This window comes from Westerdykella ornata, assembly GCF_010094085.1.
Source record: "Westerdykella ornata strain CBS 379.55 unplaced genomic scaffold EI97scaffold_4, whole genome shotgun sequence".
Taxonomy (NCBI): Eukaryota; Fungi; Ascomycota; class Dothideomycetes; order Pleosporales; family Sporormiaceae; genus Westerdykella; species Westerdykella ornata.
The window spans coordinates 47,115-64,178 of record NW_022986854.1 but is presented as its reverse complement, the minus strand read 5'-3'; the positions used below and the strand labels follow the sequence as shown (position 1 = coordinate 64,178).

General features: G+C 51.4%; 8 protein-coding genes and 1 non-coding gene across 9 annotated transcripts; 4 read left to right on the top strand and 5 right to left on the bottom strand.

The window, feature by feature from the left end:
- Positions 1-76: 76 nt before the first annotated feature.
- On the bottom strand, positions 77-2,441 carry EI97DRAFT_499215 (uncharacterized protein; the record flags this gene model as incomplete). Its single annotated transcript, XM_033802597.1, has 5 exons — positions 77-577; positions 629-868; positions 925-1,530; positions 1,585-2,285; positions 2,360-2,441. 5 exons carry the CDS (start codon positions 2,439-2,441, stop codon positions 77-79), a joined length of 2,130 nt encoding a protein of 709 aa, XP_033656135.1.
- A 915-nt stretch (positions 2,442-3,356) lies between these two features.
- On the bottom strand, positions 3,357-5,315 carry EI97DRAFT_456061 (MFS monosaccharide transporter-like protein; the record flags this gene model as incomplete). The annotated part of the gene is made up of 5 exons (XM_033800697.1): positions 3,357-3,714; positions 3,775-4,117; positions 4,200-4,240; positions 4,285-5,086; positions 5,144-5,315. The coding sequence occupies 5 exons, from the start codon at positions 5,313-5,315 to the stop codon at positions 3,357-3,359; spliced, it is 1,716 nt and encodes a 571-aa protein (XP_033656134.1).
- A 791-nt stretch (positions 5,316-6,106) lies between these two features.
- On the bottom strand, positions 6,107-6,870 carry EI97DRAFT_372755 (nucleolar protein 16; the record flags this gene model as incomplete). The annotated part of the gene is made up of 2 exons (XM_033795367.1): positions 6,107-6,701; positions 6,761-6,870. 2 exons carry the CDS (start codon positions 6,868-6,870, stop codon positions 6,107-6,109), a joined length of 705 nt encoding a protein of 234 aa, XP_033656133.1.
- Positions 6,871-7,445: 575 nt separating this feature from the next.
- EI97DRAFT_456059 (putative ZIP family metal cation transporter) lies at positions 7,446-8,782 on the top strand (the record flags this gene model as incomplete). Its single annotated transcript, XM_033800696.1, has 3 exons — positions 7,446-7,586; positions 7,638-8,716; positions 8,767-8,782. 3 exons carry the CDS (start codon positions 7,446-7,448, stop codon positions 8,780-8,782), a joined length of 1,236 nt encoding a protein of 411 aa, XP_033656132.1.
- Positions 8,783-9,387: 605 nt separating this feature from the next.
- Positions 9,388-10,345, top strand: EI97DRAFT_214486 (uncharacterized protein). Its single transcript, XM_033793803.1, has one exon. It carries the CDS (start codon positions 9,710-9,712, stop codon positions 10,292-10,294), a length of 585 nt encoding a protein of 194 aa, XP_033656131.1. The 5' UTR covers positions 9,388-9,709; the 3' UTR covers positions 10,295-10,345.
- A 526-nt stretch (positions 10,346-10,871) lies between these two features.
- EI97DRAFT_499210 (NAD(P)-binding protein) lies at positions 10,872-12,086 on the bottom strand (the record flags this gene model as incomplete). Its single annotated transcript, XM_033802596.1, has 2 exons — positions 11,731-12,086; positions 10,872-11,627 (listed from the first exon to the last, which is right to left on the bottom strand). The coding sequence occupies exons 1-2, from the start codon at positions 11,944-11,946 to the stop codon at positions 10,872-10,874; spliced, it is 972 nt and encodes a 323-aa protein (XP_033656130.1). The 5' UTR covers positions 11,947-12,086.
- A 397-nt stretch (positions 12,087-12,483) lies between these two features.
- EI97DRAFT_214470 (uncharacterized protein) lies at positions 12,484-14,572 on the top strand. The gene is made up of 5 exons (XM_033793802.1): positions 12,484-13,092; positions 13,144-13,563; positions 13,615-13,725; positions 13,775-13,837; positions 13,891-14,572. The coding sequence occupies exons 1-5, from the start codon at positions 12,603-12,605 to the stop codon at positions 14,529-14,531; spliced, it is 1,725 nt and encodes a 574-aa protein (XP_033656129.1). The 5' UTR covers positions 12,484-12,602; the 3' UTR covers positions 14,532-14,572.
- An 811-nt stretch (positions 14,573-15,383) lies between these two features.
- EI97DRAFT_t30 lies at positions 15,384-15,468 on the top strand. Its single transcript has one exon. It is a non-coding gene; the product is annotated as a tRNA-Val (tRNA).
- On the bottom strand, positions 15,395-16,645 carry EI97DRAFT_456056 (uncharacterized protein; the record flags this gene model as incomplete). Its single annotated transcript, XM_033800695.1, has 2 exons — positions 15,395-15,415; positions 16,208-16,645. 2 exons carry the CDS (start codon positions 16,643-16,645, stop codon positions 15,395-15,397), a joined length of 459 nt encoding a protein of 152 aa, XP_033656128.1.
- Between the last annotated feature and the right edge of the window lie 419 nt (positions 16,646-17,064).

Here is a 17,064-nt window from a genome sequence, read left to right as displayed (position 1 = left end):
CTAATAGTTAGTACAAGTTGCGAAAGATTGCGTCTTACCTATTCTATTTCTCTAGTAGCGTTTCTGGGTCGAAAACCTACATTCCCATTGGAGGCCGATATTTTCTTCCTATTCTGAACCGCCTATCCCGTTTCATGATTAAGTGAGGCACCTCTGGCCTGTCGGCGTTTCTTCGATGCGGTTCGATCAGATCCCGCAATTCGGCCAAAGTCGGTCTTTTATCTTTGTCGTAAGACAGGCATCTTGCCACTAACTGTCTTAATTCCGGGGGGTAGACGTATTTGACGAGATCAAAATCCGGCTCTCCTTTTTTACGTTTCACGAGTATATGGTCCTCTGCGTGGGTGTGTTTACAGGCAAAGATGCGAAGTTCCTTTGTCTCGACTCGTATGGCATTATCTCCCGCCCCTGTCCTCTTTACATATGTCCATTCGCGTGTATCTTCAGTGAGGGGTCCCAGGTCACCTGCATGTTCTCGTCTGGGAAAGTGATGGACAATCAACATGTGAACAAGACTCGCGATCTGCCAGACATCCGACTTCTCATCGATTCGAGTAGTACTTTTCCACTGCATTTCCTAAGTACAACGTCAGTCACTCCTTCATGGGAACTGATGGGTTAGACTTACAGGAGGATATCGACCCCCCCCTAGAGTTGGGCTCCACAACTTCCATAGAAACGGGTTGTCGTTGTGTTCGGGGTCTGGTACGTTGTTGTTTTGCCAGATGTTTGGGTTGGCGTTACCGTCGGGGTTGGCGTTGTCCTTCTGGCTGCGTTTTCCCTTGTCGTTGTTTTGGGGGTTTGCAGTATTATTTGGACTCAATTCATGGAACGAAAAACCTAGATCTGCGATAAGGAACGTAGGCCACTGTGATTACAGTCAGCATATCAGCCATGTTTTTTTAGTGAACATGCGATACCTACCGTTGCTTTGGATTGCTCTCCGTCCACATTTTCCTCGCTGTTGTTGCTCTTCTCGTTCTCTTCGCTGTCCTCGCTGTCCTCGCTACCCTCACTGTCCTCACTGTACTCACTGTAGTTGGTAATCTCGCCTTCCAAGGGCTCTGCCAGCAGTACGTTGTTCCAATTACCTAGGTCACAGTGCGTGATACCTTTCCAACCGTCCAATCTCCCACCTACGCTTCCCTGCTGCAATACCAGACAAGCGTCCACCAGCTGCGAGAAGAAGTACCAGATGAATTCCATTGGTGTGTACGATTCGTCATCATACTCTCGATCTTTGCGTCCCAGTGGATCTTTGCGACTATACGGCCTTACAATCTTCCGCAGCGCGTCATGAAGGTCTCCGTGGGGCGCATACTGCATGTATAACCTGTATCTTTGGTGGTGCATCATAAGCCTGTGCCCGAACACCTCAACAACATGACGATATTCCGGTGCATTTCCTGTCGCTCGTCTTCCTGCTTCTATAAGCTGATGGAGTCGGACTTCGCGAGGGAGTCGATCCAGCCAATTCTTTGCGGAATGCCATTGGTCTCCAGACCAAATGCATTCCTTTATCACCATCCGCTAATCAAACTGTCTGTTAGTTTGCTTGTTGCAACCTTCCGGACGCATGCTTACCTCTAGGATATTCCCACTGCCGTTAGTGCGAACCCAGAGCCCAGCCCGACCGTAACCGCCTTTGCCTAGCATCTTAGCACCATGCCAGCGTCGCACTCCATCGCCTCTCTGCGTTCCAGAGTGCAGGAAAGTGCGATCTCGCGTCATCTCCCATCTCTCGTCGGTCGGGTCGCTTTCATTTCCCAGCAGTTCACCGGGTCTCTCGTTGGTTTTATCATACCTTGGATTCACACACATACGTTCCATGTAGTCTGACGGCCCGAGGGTCTCTCTCCATGGACGGGCTGGAAAGAAAGACCATGGGTACACTTCTGCCTGGGCATTTGGCGCAGCTGCTGTAGCAGGAGCAGCAGGAGCAGTAGGAGCAGTAGGAGCAGCAGGAGCAGTAGGAGCAGTAGGAGCAGCAGGAGCAACAGGAGCAGGACGAGGTGGTGGCGGCGGTGGAGGCTGGGCAGATTGAGGAGGAGCACCTGCAGGCGGAGCTGGAATTATATGGAATCCCGGAAGCGCGTCAATGTTCTGGCCCAACGCTCTTGCTTTCTTTGCTGCATTGGCTTCCTTTTTGGTCGCCGCTCTTGTTGGTAGGTCGAAGTTTAATTGCAATCTCTGATTGCTAGCCCCAGCTGCAGCTGCATTTTCGAACGGCGTCCTGTCGACACCAGGGTGATGCCAGAGCCATGATGCCGTCTGCACTATCTGGTCTGTGAAGTATCAGCTCTGTATTCGCAGGTTTTGAGAGTAGACGAAGGAATTGTTGTCATCTGGGTATACTCACCATTACTCCAGTGCTGACTCGGTCCGTTGGCACGCAGGGCCGCCTTGACCGAGTGAAGAAAATGATTCCAAGCATTCGGCATACTGATCTAAATCATGAAAAAAAAAATTGTTCTTGGGGGAGTAAGATTGCCGAAAACTTTTGAGGAAAACATTGCGGTATTGTATATAATGATGTCGGCGCGGGCCACAAAGGAAGGGTGCTTGTACCCATCATAAAGACAGAACAAAGACTTGCGTCAATGGAGACAATACTTAATAGAGTTCATTGTCCTCCTCGAATCTATGTGGAGCTTTCTGCTTTGGCCGCAAATAGGTGTCAAAGACACGCTCGCTCAATCTCAGGCCCATTGAAACGTATTGTCTTAATATAGCAGCAATACCATCGTAAGCCACAGCTTGGATAGCACCTCACTTAACTGAACCATATTCGAGAAGGCTGTTGAAATACCCTGGGCCGGAAGGGAATCGAGAAAGTCCACGTGCCCGGGGATATACTTAGCACGTGGATGTTCGGCCGAGTTGACACCTGGTAATGTTCTTTGGTCTATCTCTGCCGCTTGACAAGTCATCGCTCACGGAGACTTGGTGCATATCTAAGAAGGCGAAACGGAGGTGGAATGCGGGAGACATGTAGATCTTGTGTGCTTTTCGGCATCGGTGTCGGTGTCGTGGGTGTCGCAGTCTTCACGAAGTAAATAGTTTACACCTTGCAAATCTTGCAGATCGTGTGTATATACAAGGATTCCAGACTCATTCCAGACGCCCATCATTATGCGTTCGCAAAGGGTGAAACTATATGAAACTATAATACACGCATACGGAATGGACACTTAACAGGCAATCCAACCTTGAAGTCTTAAGAAGCCATATTTTAACACCGATGCCCAACGCATCGTCATAGAGAGTCATAAGCAGTCGTGTAGTAATTTCCAGTGATACCAATCTTCGTCGTCAAAACATATACATACTTACCCAAATTCCAAACTCTCGCACCGTTACGCTTCCTCATCCCTCCTCTTCTCCTTCAACGCTTGAGGGTGCATTGACCCATCCATCTGAAGGGTCAAAGAGCCTCTCCGTCCGCGCATAGATCCACCCGTCAGCGACCCCTTCCTCGCCTCAGCGACCTGTTTCCTGGTCTCTTCATCCAGCTCTTCGTCACTCGGGAACACAAACTTAGAGCTCTTCCAAGGTGGCACTCCGAGCAGGTACATGGTGTCGAGTTCCTCGAGCGTGCGACCCCTACCCTCAATGACGAAGAAGTAGACAATGCAAGCGGCTACGAGATTGCATCCTGCGAACACATAACCGTATTTGAAGTTGATTGCCTTGGTGATGAAGGGCGTGAAGAACCTGCCATGACGTGCGAATTAGCCTAGAGTCGCACACACGAAGGGCGCCAAAGAAACCTACGCAAGCAAAAAATTCCACATCCAGTTGCTCGCAGTGGTCAGGGCCATGGCCTTTGCGCGATACCTGCTGGGGAACAGTTCTCCACAGATAGCCCAGACCATGGGGCCCCAAGTGGTGGCGAATCCAAAGATGAAGAAGCATGCAAAGACGATCATTGCAATGGATGCACTCCGCGTATTCGAGGGGGTGGTCCGGTCGAGTGAGAATGCGCCCACGGAGGCAAATACCATGAAACACACGAACATCCAGAGGGAGCCAGCGATCAGCGACTTACGGCGTCCGTAATGTTCGACGATGTACAAGCCGTAAAAGGTGGTTCCGAAGTTGATACCATTCCGTGCATCTCCGTTAGATCAGACTGACTCAAGACACTTGCGGACTTACAAGGATCATTTGCGTTACGAAGGAGTTGTTTATTCCTGTACCCTGGAATATGGTAGTGCCGTAATAGAAGAAATAATTCGCTCTGCCAATGTTAGCCATGGCCCCATTAAAGTCAGATCTACCTACCCTGTCAGTTGCTGGAACATCTGTAGGCCCATTCCGATCAATAACCTCCGGGCCATCTTCGGCGCCTTCCACATACCAAGCCACTCTTTGACGACATTGCCTTTAACAGACTCGGCTTCGAGCTTCTCCTTGATTTCCTGGAGCTCAGTATGGATCGCAAAGTGGTTTTCGCCCACCCCGTACACCTTCATCATCGTACGCTTGGCCTGCTCAATCCTGCCTTTACGGTAATTGAAACGAGGTGTGTCGCTGAAGAATAGCATGCCAAAAGCGAGCATGGATGGAAACACGAACGTTATACCCAGAGTAATTTGCCATGATGCGGCCTTTCCGGCTTGATGTTCCTCGGCAGCGTAGTTGAATATGGCAGCAAGAAGAATACCGAATGTGATCATCAGTTGATATGTCGCTATAAGGGCGCCTCGGATGTGCTTGGGTGCAGTCTCTGCTTGGTACATGGGGACGAGGAGAGACAAGGCCCCAACACCGAAGCCAGCCACAAGACGGCCAAGCATGATTTGGTACCATTTGTCGGTGGCAGTGATCTGAACAATGATTCCAACCGAAAAGATGCCGCACCAGAAGATAATACTGCGTTTGCGGCCAATCTTGTCTGCGATGGGAGCCGCCACGAGTGCTCCGATCAAGGTACCAATGGAGAGGATGGCCACAATGAGACCAGAGCGGACGACTGAGAAGTATGCTGTGCCGGAAGGAGTACGTTGGCCGAACCGGTCCTTGAAATCGGTCATGGCCAAGAATCCAGAGATCTGACCAGTGTCGTAACCGAAGACGATACCGCCTGTGCGAAAGTGAGTATAGGCAGCATGGCTTGAGTTGAACAAAGGCAAAAGCTTACCCATAGAAACCAGGAGGCCCATCGCAAGAGCTGCGCCTGTTATGCGAGGAAGAGGACTTGTGTCCAGGCCTGACTGCTGAGCAACCTCTGCCTCCCACGGCGTCATGGCACTCGGTACTGAGTTGCGACGGCGAAACGCCTCCATTGGGCGGCCCAACTTTGCAAACTTCATGATGCCAGAACGGTGATGCGATAATGAGCACAGGGAGGGGAGGTCAAGCAATAGAGTAAAACCACCACTTATAGCGCGAGACGATGAAGTGACATTGGTCTCATGTCCATGAGGTCATGGAATAAAGCTACGAGCCAGTGGAGCCAGTCAGAGCTCTATTAGTTCGAGGGGCGAAACGGTGCCGACATCCATTCAGAGATTGAGCTAGTTTACTGGTGGCATGCACGGTGTACTGTATGGTTGGAAGGGTGCCCGTTTTCGGGCTCCTTGGCATGGGTTGTGGAGGAGACAAATGGGGAACGTTTGAAGGGATTGGCAAGGCGTGGTTCGCCGCCGTGGTATATTCTGACTGAGGAGCAATTACAATATCGTAGTTACCCTGAGATTGATGATGCGCACATCAGCAGCCATGATAGGTGCATAGTTGTACATCGTCGTCGGCGCATCAAGACCAAATTTATGGATCCGTATTTCCGAACCCTGGAGGACCATTCTCAGCAACTGCGGCCGTTCCCGTCGGGCATTGCGTCATGTTGGTCATGGGAGCAGAATCATGTCGGTCCTAACGGCCGCTTCGGCCGTACCCCATCCCTGTGAGTGGCCATTCAGACAAAGACTTTGGACTGAACAAGAGAACCGCTTACTGTGGTAGCTCAGAAGTGGCGCCTCTAGATGCAGGAATTGTTCAGGATGGACATTATCTTCGAAATGCCGGTACACCTTGAACTGGCAAACTCGAACGCTTTTGTGGCTCCTGGCTGTGGAGAATGCAAAGCAGAGTATGGGATCCTTCACTCCTTGCCATGCGTCTGCTTCCACTTCTTGATCCTACGCTTAAGATCGCCTTCGCTCTGTTGCATCGGATTCAACTTCCGGTCCCACACCATCTTGCTGTAGTTGTCCCCGTACTTTTCGACGAGCCTCTCAATCCACTCTTCCTCTCGCTGGCTTTGCGTTCTGGGTGCTTTTCTTGCGCCATTCCGAGCTGCCTCTTCGAGCTGCTGGATGACGGGATTGTCGCTGGGCCCTGATTCAGGCACCATGGCAAATCCATTCCACTCCTCTCCCTCGCTGTCCTCCAGTTCATTCAATGGGTCGTTCAGGGGGTTATCTTTCCGCTTCGTGGAGTCCTCAATGATGCGTATGATCTTGCCCGTCTCCGGGTCACGCTCGACCTGAACTTCCTCTATATTTGCTCTTTCCGGCGGTCTGCTGACAATGTTGAGTTTGTTCGCTGTGCTATCCGCTGCGGTATCGGCTCGTGAGGAGTGCGCGTCGTTCAAGCCAAGCAGCTTGATGGTCTTCTCGGTACCACCAGTTGCGTGATTCAGGCGTGCGGTCAGACCTAGTCGACGATAATTTTGTGAGAGAGTCTCCTTCTGGTTCCTATGTAGCTCCTTGGTCAGCCCGAGTGAGCACAGTGCAGCGAAGACGGGCACGCCTACCAGTTGGCTGCAATGATAGGATTCGCAAGGATCTTCTTCTTTGACTTGGGCTTGTGCCTCCGCTTCGGGATTGAGGATTTGTTCTTCTTCTTCTGAAGTTCGCGACCCATGATTACCCAGAGATCAAGGTTGTGAAACAAGGGGTCAAATATTCGTCGATGGCGGTCGTGGGTGGTGCTGTAATTCACAGATCCATAACTTTTTCGATCTTGGCGTACCATGTCATTTTAGGTTAGGCGCCTCTCCCCGCGCGCAATCCACACCTTGGACTGTGTACATAGTAGTCGAAGAGGTATGGTTCTATCCCTAGGGATATCCCATCTGCGGTGGAGTTTTTGCTCTTTCCTCATGCTCAATCCGCCAAAGCATCGCTGGCCGTGGCAGTGTCACCTGTCCATTCTGGACCGACCAAGTGCGAAACCTACCTAGGTAGTTTCATTTCGATAGGGTGGGATATATATATACAAGTGAAGATAGACTTGTGCTGGAGGTATAGCTCTGTGATCTCCACCATCTCAGATAAGAATGCTAAAGTCGGCACTCTGGTGTACTTGTACTTGTAGATATGTACTTGCAATTGTAGGATCGTTCATACCAAATGCCAAGGTCCGGTAAATGCCCAACCCCGAATAATCCTCATACCCTGCCACATTTATATACACACCACTATCCGCCCACCAGTACCATGTTGTCCCGCCGGCGCAGGACCCTCGCTATCCTATCAACAGTACTGGCGGCCTGGGCCTGGTGTGCCGCCGCAGCGCCTGCTCAAGACAATGTCAAAGGCGCCGCGCCTGCGTTAGGAGATATCACACAGCAGCTGCAGGTATGAGAGTCGCTGAGGTCTGACAGGAATAGAGTTCTAACTTCGGATTAGGAGTGCGCTGTTGTCCAGGCTCTGAATGAACAGAAAGTCGCCTCTACTCCAGAAACGTCGTCCATCACCTCGCACATCTTCGCCGCCCTCTTCCCTGGCTCTCCTGCCGTCAACGCGTTGCTTGCTACTCTCTACATCTCAGGCCCGCCCAACTTCCTCCTTGCACTATGTCCGCCGAACATCGATCCCTCATCCCTCTCCGTTATGGTCGCTTTCGCTGTGGGTGGACTTCTGGGAGACACGTTATTCCACTTGTTACCGGAGATCTTCCTGGGCGAGGATGAGCATGACAAGGTCAAATTCGTCATGGTTGAGCCCAACAAGAACCTGTTGCTAGGTGCCGCGATCCTTGCTGGCCTCATCACCTTCGTGGCCATGGATAAGGGCCTGAGGATTGCAACTGGTCATGAGGGTGGCCATAATCACTCACACAGCCACGCTCCTGAGGTCGGGAGCGAAGTTGCAAAGGCTTCTGGCATCGATGAAGATGAAAAGACCGCTCTTCGCGCGCGCAAGGCAGCTGGAAATGGAGCTATATCGAAGCAGACCAAAGTGGCGGGAAGTGAAAAGGAGGTCAATGCGAGCGTGAAGCTCGGCGGCTATCTCAACCTGATTGCAGACTTCACCCATAACATCACTGATGGACTGGCTCTATCCTCTTCCTTCTATGCCTCGCCCACTATTGGCGCAACCACCACGGTCGCAGTCTTCTTCCATGAGATCCCTCATGAGGTGGGCGACTTCGCTTTGCTCATCCAGTCTGGCTTCTCCAAGAAAGCTGCAATGGGCGCGCAGTTCGTCACGGCCATTGGGGCCTTCCTTGGAACATGCATTGGCATTGCGATACAAGAGTTTGGCGGAAACTCGGCTACTGCTGATGCTAACAGCCCGGGACTTCTGGGCACCAGTCTCCAATGGGGCGATCTTCTGTTGCCCTTTACTGCAGGCACCTTCTTGTATGTGGGAACAGTGGCCGTTATCCCAGAACTTCTAGAGACCGGACCCGATAAAGCAAAGGAGCTCAGAAAGACTTTGACTCAGTTTGCCGCTATCTTCCTGGGTGCGGGAATCATGCTTGCGTACGTGGACACATTCATGCGACGCAGCCATCTAGCTGACAGCTCTCCAGGATCTCGTGGTCTTAACAACTGACGACTATGGAGTCTCAAAGCATTATTACATAGAGTTTTGTTTGCCTTTCTAGAACTTGTATTGTCTCACCTTCGGTCTGGCCAGCTACTTGTATGCATTCCAAGGTTGTTCCTGCAAGCATGTACGATACCTGACGCAACAGCAAGGTCTCCTTGTCGGAGCCCATGTGCTCATTTATTGTCTCAAAATTCCTCTCTGTAGGAGTGCAAGATATCAAATTCCGTTTTTCGGCCGCTTGAGCCATTTGTTGGATTTTTCTGGGCTGCACGGGAAGCATACAGTGTGCTCCAACAAGTCACGACGAAAACAAATTTCCCTTTATCTCCGACCCCCAGATCCACCCAAGATCTGCAAATAAACGTTCTAGACTGGCAGTTAACATAAAGAAGGGATCGATGGCCGAAATACTTCATCCTTCTTCTTCGGTGTCGCACATCCTCGGACGGCAGGACAATAATGATTGTGAATATTTCTCCAGCAAGTTGAAGCAGAAAAATTCCTGTCTGTCCTGGCCCCGACGATGGCTACCTCTTTGAGCAATCTAACGAATGGATTGACGATGAAACACAGAGGATTCATAAAGTACGAGGCGTTGGGGCTAAGCATGGGAATCTTAGCTAAGGGCAAGCCTCTCGTCAGACGGTCGTGCGCTGTAAAGCCAAGGGGATGAAGATGCTTCTCATTGGCCCACGGCGGATGCCCGCGAACTTGTTCAGCCCAAAACGGGCTCGGGAGATTTCCAAACAGTTATACGAGCGCCAAGGGGAGTTGTTGGCTTAAATTTAGCGGAGAGGATTGGCTGTAGGGCATGCAAAAGTCCTGCTCTTGCCAGGCTCCTGGGATGGCTGAGATGGCTGGTGCTTTCACGACGATGACCGCAGATCGGTCTCGTATGGCTTCAGGAATCCGAGAGACGTGAAATGCATCATGTTTCTGCTTCTTGCCTCTTCACTCTCCCCAGTCATTCTCCCCCCATCGTTTCATCCGGAAGTGGTTGCTCCTCCTCCCCAGAATCTCCTTGTTCATTCGGTATCTCGCCTTTCACGCCGGCCTCTTTCCTCTCAACTTTCTATTCGACCATGAACAGTTTAAAACCTCGACGATCCTGGCTTCAACCTTTCCTCGTCTTCCTCGGCATCTGCGCTCTCCTCTACCACAGTCTAGCATACTTCCCTTCAGCAACGAATTGCATCAGTTCCTCACTCAGATCACTTCTCCAACCACATGCCTTGCCACCCATCCCATGCAGCAATATCGGGGAAGAGAGTCCGCGAGAGGTGCTCCTCGCCGCCACATCCTGCCTCGACGAATGTCGAAAGCTTCACCTTGACAGAGAGACATACCAATCGACAACAGACTACGATGAGTGTAAACAGGAATGCGTCGCACGTCACCAAGACGCCTGTGTACGCAACCAGAAAGAGACGGCAGAAATAGGGAACTCTCTCCCAACCCATTCTCACAACTTTCGAATCACTGGCCGTCGCCTCCGACAAACACGATGATCTTGACATCCAACACTTCAACAGAATGTGGTTATCAGCCCAGTCACAAGCTGCCTCGTATGCTGAGGGTAACAAGGCGTATCGCCCGTACTCGAACCGTGTTCAGGAACGGCAACGACGGCACCACGGCTGGAGAATCTGAGCAATGATATTGAAACTGCATCGTCGGATTTTCAGGGCGTGTTGGTTGCGAAAAATGGCGTTAGGGATTGGTGGCGCATCGAGATGATACCCATGAATGATTATTTGTTCTTGATCGACGTGCGCCATTCTGTCAGGGAGTGTGGGTTTCCCCTTATCTCGCCGTTTCTTGCTGCTCAAGTCACTCCAAGAGTGGTCTTGCAAGGACCTTGTCGGAGGAGCCAGTCGCACGACATAACACTGTATTCCTTTGACCGGGTGCTCTTACCGAAGCGTCACAAACATTCGCTATCAAGGGAGGAGACGACACAGGAAGAGCAACCATACCAAAGGTTACAATGTAGCGACAGAGTGCGTTTGTCTTTGACGCTAAGCGCACTGGATCCGTCCTACTCCGACACAACTTGCGAATATCAAGGGATCCCCTCCGCCTCTCTTATTTGTTCGCTGCATCAGATCCCCAGTACTTCCTCACGTACTCCTTCACTCCTATGGGCCTCACATCCGGGCATAATTGATTCAGCACCGGTTCCAACACACTCTCTCCCACTTCCTCCCTCGCCATCATCTCCTCCAGCTCATACCAAAACTTCCTATAAAAATGCCCCTCCTCCTCCTTCTCCTTCACCACAGTCTTAAACTCCCTATACACAACGTCCATCTTTCTCCCTCTCACTTCTTCGGCAATCCTAACCACCTCATCCATGTCCACCGTCTCTCCGACCATGCTAAAATCCTCCTTCCAAGAGCCAAAAGGCAACAAACAAGCCGCCGCGGCAAATCTTCCTACGTCTCGGATCTCCGTCAATGTGCACTTCGGCACCTTCCCCTCCTTCGTCAACGGAATCTCCGCCTTCATCTCCTTAACATGCCACCAACAATTCTCCCAATTGTCGTTGAACCCGTGCAACGCATCTTGCTCATCGGGAGCCCCGTGCCCGAGATAATTCATAAACGCCCCGAGGCGGAAACACGCGAATTCAAAAGTCGAAGGATGCTGTTGCTGGACGGAGCCACAGGCTTCCCGGACGCTGAGTTGCGGTGCCAGCATCGAGATCCGGTGTGCGGCTAATGGTCCGGGACCCCATTCTGCGGGCGCGAAGCGCGATACGCCTGCTCGGAGGGAGGCGTTGAGGAGGCGAATCTGCGTCGAGTCCCAGGTGCCGTCGCGGACGAGGAGGGTGCAGAGAACCTGTATGAACGAGAGCGTGTTGGTCATGCTGCGGACGTATAGTCGATATAAAAAAAGGGACATGTCGTTCGGTCTGATGTTACATGAGTGGACGAAGACCTACCGTGTTCACGCCTTGCAAAGCTTCTACAAGAGCGTCTTCGGACCCGTAGTCTACTTTGCGCACCTCAATGTCGAGATCGATGAGCCATTGCGGCGTGGTGGATGCATGTCGCGAGAGGACGACGGGTTTAATCTCATTGGGATGTTCCTTGAGGGCTTCGAGGATCGAACGGCCGAGGCCGGGAGAGGTTCCGCCTGCAACAGCCACTGTAATCATTTTCGTTTTGATCTGTGTTTTAGGAATCTATAAGGTGCGTAGACTGCTTCGGTGTTGCTCTTGACAGTTTCGATGGATGTGGAAGCCTTGGTTTATGTATTGACGAGCTATAATTAGTACATATGTGAATACATTCCCGCGTCTTGCTAGAGAAGAAAAGATCGACGAGTTTGACAGCATATTTGAACGCGTGAATATCGCCAGGTCAGCTGATTGGAACATTCCAGTATGTATGACGTGGTGTCCTTCGAGACATCAGAGTTGGATCCCAAAGACTCCAGCCTCGCATTCCTCGTATCTACAAGTACTACTCCGTATCGGTTTGTCAGACAACTACCTAACCACCCACCCCAGTCCCACCTCGGCAGAGGGAACAATTCCCTTGAGGTTTTTGGCTAGCTGCGCCACAACACCGATCCCCAGAGTTCAGTTGCCAAGGTACGATGAGAGGCGCGGCGCAAATACACACCGGTCGCGCGGGGGACGAGGCTGAAAACCGGCAATAGGTCGGTGCCTCAGGTGGTATCCGCAGAAGAGATATATCCTCGGTCCCGTCGCCATGGCCGTGAGCGTCTCTTGTCCCCGTCGCAGGCTTCGCTGGAGTCAGAGTTACTGCGCGATTGCGGCTTCAACCAAGTGCAGTCGTATTGAAAGACATGCAAGCGAAAATGGGGATGGGCCGGGTATGGCCTTCGGCAATCTCAGTAATGCTCCTCCTAGCGTCCCACCTCGTGTCCGCCGAGCTGGCTTCCTTCAATGGTGGATTCCTTGATAATCTCACTGGAGGCCTTGACGATTTTGATGGGGAGAACGGCGGGGACCTCCTCCAACTAGTTCGGCGCCAGCAGAGGTACTGTCCGGCCTACGCACCCGTTGATTGCGGTGCCAGCGGCGGCTGCTGTAGGTCTGGGGAATATTGCTGCACGAACGTCAACGGCTGCTGTCCCGTCGACTCGAACTGTTATAGCAACCCAAGAGGATGCTGTCCAAAGTCCGCCGAGACCTGCAACAAGGGGTTCTGTCTTCTACCAGGGCAAACATGCTGCGGTCCGGCGGCTTGTAACAAGGGATATATGTGTATGAAGTCGCCGAGTGGAAGGGAAACATGCTGCCTTCCGGGGATGACCGCCTGCAATGATGGATCTTGTAAGCATCTCGAGCGACCAGAGCTATCCAGAACTAATGGCATGAGTACAGGTTGCTACGAGGGGACCACATGCAGCGCTTCTAACCCTGGGAAATGTGAGCGCATACGAACGAGCATTTCGACTCTGTCCGAGTCGTTGCCTTCTAGAAGTGCGAGGCCAACCTCACAACCAAATCCAACCCGTCCGCCGACGACAGCAACGAGCCCAGTGAAGAGCCAGAAGCCTCCTAAAATGAAATGCAAGAGCACGCCATCATATTCAATTCCGAACGCAAAGCGCACTGCAATCCCAGAGCTAGCCGCAGACCATGTCGCCGCGATCGCCGCCGGAGCGCCGCATTCCAAGCGGCAGGAAGAATCTGGCAGTGCTTTCGCGGAATTCTGCGAAACGGAGGATGAGAAGATTCCTGTTATGCTTTTCCCTTGGTTCCCTGGCGAGACGGACGAGCTGATTGAAAGTACATGCGGAGGTAGGTCATCATCGATTCTTTTTGTCATCGAATACGACTGATGATTCACAGGGATCCGCCAGTTTGGTGGCACTGACGAACTCCTTCTCACTTGGGCCGGCGACGGCCCAACTGCAGCAGGGAAGAGAAGAGCGAAGAACTGTCCATCGGGATACTGCTCCAGTAAGCAGGAATTGCCGCTCGGTAAACCGATGGCTAACGTCATGCGTAGGCATTGGACAGAAGCAAAATGCCAACTACGCCCGAGAGAATGAATGCGACGAGTTCCCACCAGGTACCCCAAATGGACCCTCTCTCTCTCTCTCAAACCTCACTAACTTGCCACAGCTAGTACTGTCGAAAGCGCCCAAGGCTCTCACGTCATGTGCATCGACCGACTCCAGAATCAACTCGGCGGCAAGCTCATACTAAGCTATCGCTGGATCTATAGGCTCCAACCGAACCAAAAGTTCATCATTCGAGTGATTCCGAACTGCAACTATTTTGCTAAGCACAAGCGCTCGCCAAGCTCCAATGATGTCGAACGTGTACAGAAGCGTGCTGAGACGGATGCATTCTCCGGATCTGGCGGCTCCTGGCTGCAAGACCGTCGACCTGGCGCCGAGATGGGCGTTGGCTGGGTTTTTGGATCCCTTCCCGAGTTGTCGGCTGGAGCTTACAACATCTCATTTGATTTCAAGGGAGCGGCTAAGGACCTCTCCGTCTTTGACTCAGCGGGCCTCGAGTACCTCCGATTAGAGTCTTCGGAACCGGGGCAGTCGTTCAATTTCACTGTTGCTGAAGGCCTGCCTCTCGCCGTTGCGGCGTACGCGCGGGAAGATGCCAAAATCGACTTGTCGTATAGTGGCAAACGAATGCCTAATTCGACGACGAAACCTTCACTTGCGGTGTCGGTCAGAAGCTCATGGGACTTCCGCTCGATGGGCCTGGGTTTCTTGATTCTCGCCCTGTTGACGTTTTTCATGTAGATTGTAACTTGATACCAATGTTATTCTAATTCAAGTTCAGGGAAGTTTTGTCTTACAAAGTGCTCATCTGACTTGACTGCATGCATTGTTGGTCAGTATACTGGAGAAGGGAACCTCGATATCTTTGCAGATTCAAGTTTAACGAGACCTTACACGCGCGCTATGTGAGTTGTCGAGGAATCGATTGATCTTGTCAAAAGTGCTATATTCCTCCTCAAAATTTGCAGTGGTCACTGAAGGATGCAATGAGGTTTAAATAAGGTTTTGCAGCACTTTCCTGAATTGGGTCACTCTGTCTAAGGAAGGTACGTCTGCATGGGAAACAGAACTTACCCCTGCAGCACACAAGCATGACTCCAATTCTCCCATTACCCATTGATGTGGTCTGATTATGCACTAGTGTGCCGTAATTTCGACTCCAGGTGCGGTATTTATGGTCGTCCAGGAGTGAGAATCGTGCGAGTGCGGGTGGACGTCCTCCTAGAGTTGCGATACACTTGGGAAGAGACATTGTATGCTGTACGCCCTTATTTCACGCGAGGATGATGAAATCTCTTCAATCTATTACTATTTTATTCGAGAGCACCATTACGCCCAGTGAATTTGGGACCAGCCACATTCTATAAAGGGAAAACCCTTAACTACCCTACTTAATCGGCTGATTGCCTCGCAGATTCAATCCATGACGTTACATCCACATTTCCTGAGGCTAGAAACCGGGTCGTGCAGCTACTCCTTATCAATGCAATAGATCTTGGTCACTGTGCGACGGCAAACTGGCGCTACTTGCAACCAAGGCTATGGATTTTTGCTATATAAGATTCGAAAAAAACAAAAGTTTCAATAACAAATGGCTCGGTAGTCTAGTTGGTTATGGCGTCAGTCTAACATTCGTTAGATCCACTGAAGGTCCCGAGTTCAAACCTCGGCTGAGTCAACTTTACTTTTTGGAAATTTTTTATCAAGTGGTTGGTAGATATCCGCCTACAAACCTACTTTTTGTTACCTCTACGCTTCTGGAATATTTTTACATGTTTAATATGAAAATATGGATGTCAATCAACGAATCGATCTACCGATTTTAGAAAGTCGCAAAAGGTTCTACGTTCGCGAGAGAAGAAAGGTCTAAGTCCCAACCCCCCCGAACGAAAGGCGCTCGCACCTTTTCGTACGATGGTGTAATATACAAAAAAGCATATGCCAAGTTTACAGAAGCTTTTTCTGGTCCTTGATTCTGCCGGACATGGGGAGCTGTGTTTTTTATCGTTTAGCAGGAGAGCAATGCGTTTTGCGATTCCCTACGTGATGGAGTAAACAAACCACGGCCCTTTTTCTCTTCTGCACAATTCCGCAGTCGAATGCTGTTGCTGGAAGAATTGGCAGTGAGAGTTATGTGATAATTGCGCGTATTGAAATGATGTATCGAGAAAAGATGTTTTAATTATAAAGTTACTGAAAAGGTTCCAGCCCAGGACCTTGCAGGTCACCACCATTGACATTGCACACAGTTGCACAGCTTGAACACTGCCACAGGCACAATCAATAACCGCTCTTCCCGCCCGTCCAGCACCGTGGCGCGACTCCCATGCGCCACCTCCGCAAACTCCCAAGCTCATCGTTTCCGCTCAAGGCATGAAGGACCACACCCCAAAGAACAACAAGACAATCCCGCTGACAATGACGGCCACTTCTGGACCCGCCTTGATCGTTATGGGGACGATATTATCAAACTGCAGGACGACGCTTCTCGTGAGATTCCTCTCTGCCTCTACAAGTGCCACCGTCGTGAGATTGCCGCACCGGTCATTCAGGCCCTTGTCGACAGTCATGGCTGGAAGTGCCAGTTGGGCGGCCTTGAACATGGCGCCGTCCTGCATGGTTCCGGAGAGAGAGCGGTGGTAGAAGGCGCTGCGGTAGCTGCTGTTGGAGCCGACGACGGACAAGTTGGCGATCCGGCTGTAGTCCAGGCAGGAGACTTCGGAGATGGGAGCTTGAGCTTGCCGGGGCGTGAGAGTAGGCCCTGGGGCAAATGGGTTGTCTACTCGAATTTCAGGTGCCGCGAGGGTGAGCGTGGAGAGGAGGGTGAGGAGGAGGATACTGAACGAGGTGTTCATGTTGGCGACCGTGAAGTGGTCCGTCTTAGGTGAGTCGGTTTCGTATGAGTTTGTCCAGCCCAGTAGTCGAGAAGTAGGAGTGCTTGTGAGCAGTGCGTGTGCTTGCAGAGACTGTCGAAACGGAGCGGCCAATGGAGAAGAGAAGAGAACAAAAAGAGAGTGAACCAGTCACCGGACGAATGAAGCGTAGAACAGAACGCGAAACGAAAGGAAAGAAGGGTTGCGAGAGAGCGAGAAGCAGAAATCAGGCCATTTCCATGCACGCCAGCATGGCATGGCTGTAGTATAAGAGATCGTGGTTGCGGCTCGCCTGGCACAACATCTGAGACAGGGGTTGCGTAGGTGAGGCAGCGGATGCCCCAACAACACCATCATGACCCACGCCCTGTCTCAGGTCGCATTGACGAGCAATACACATA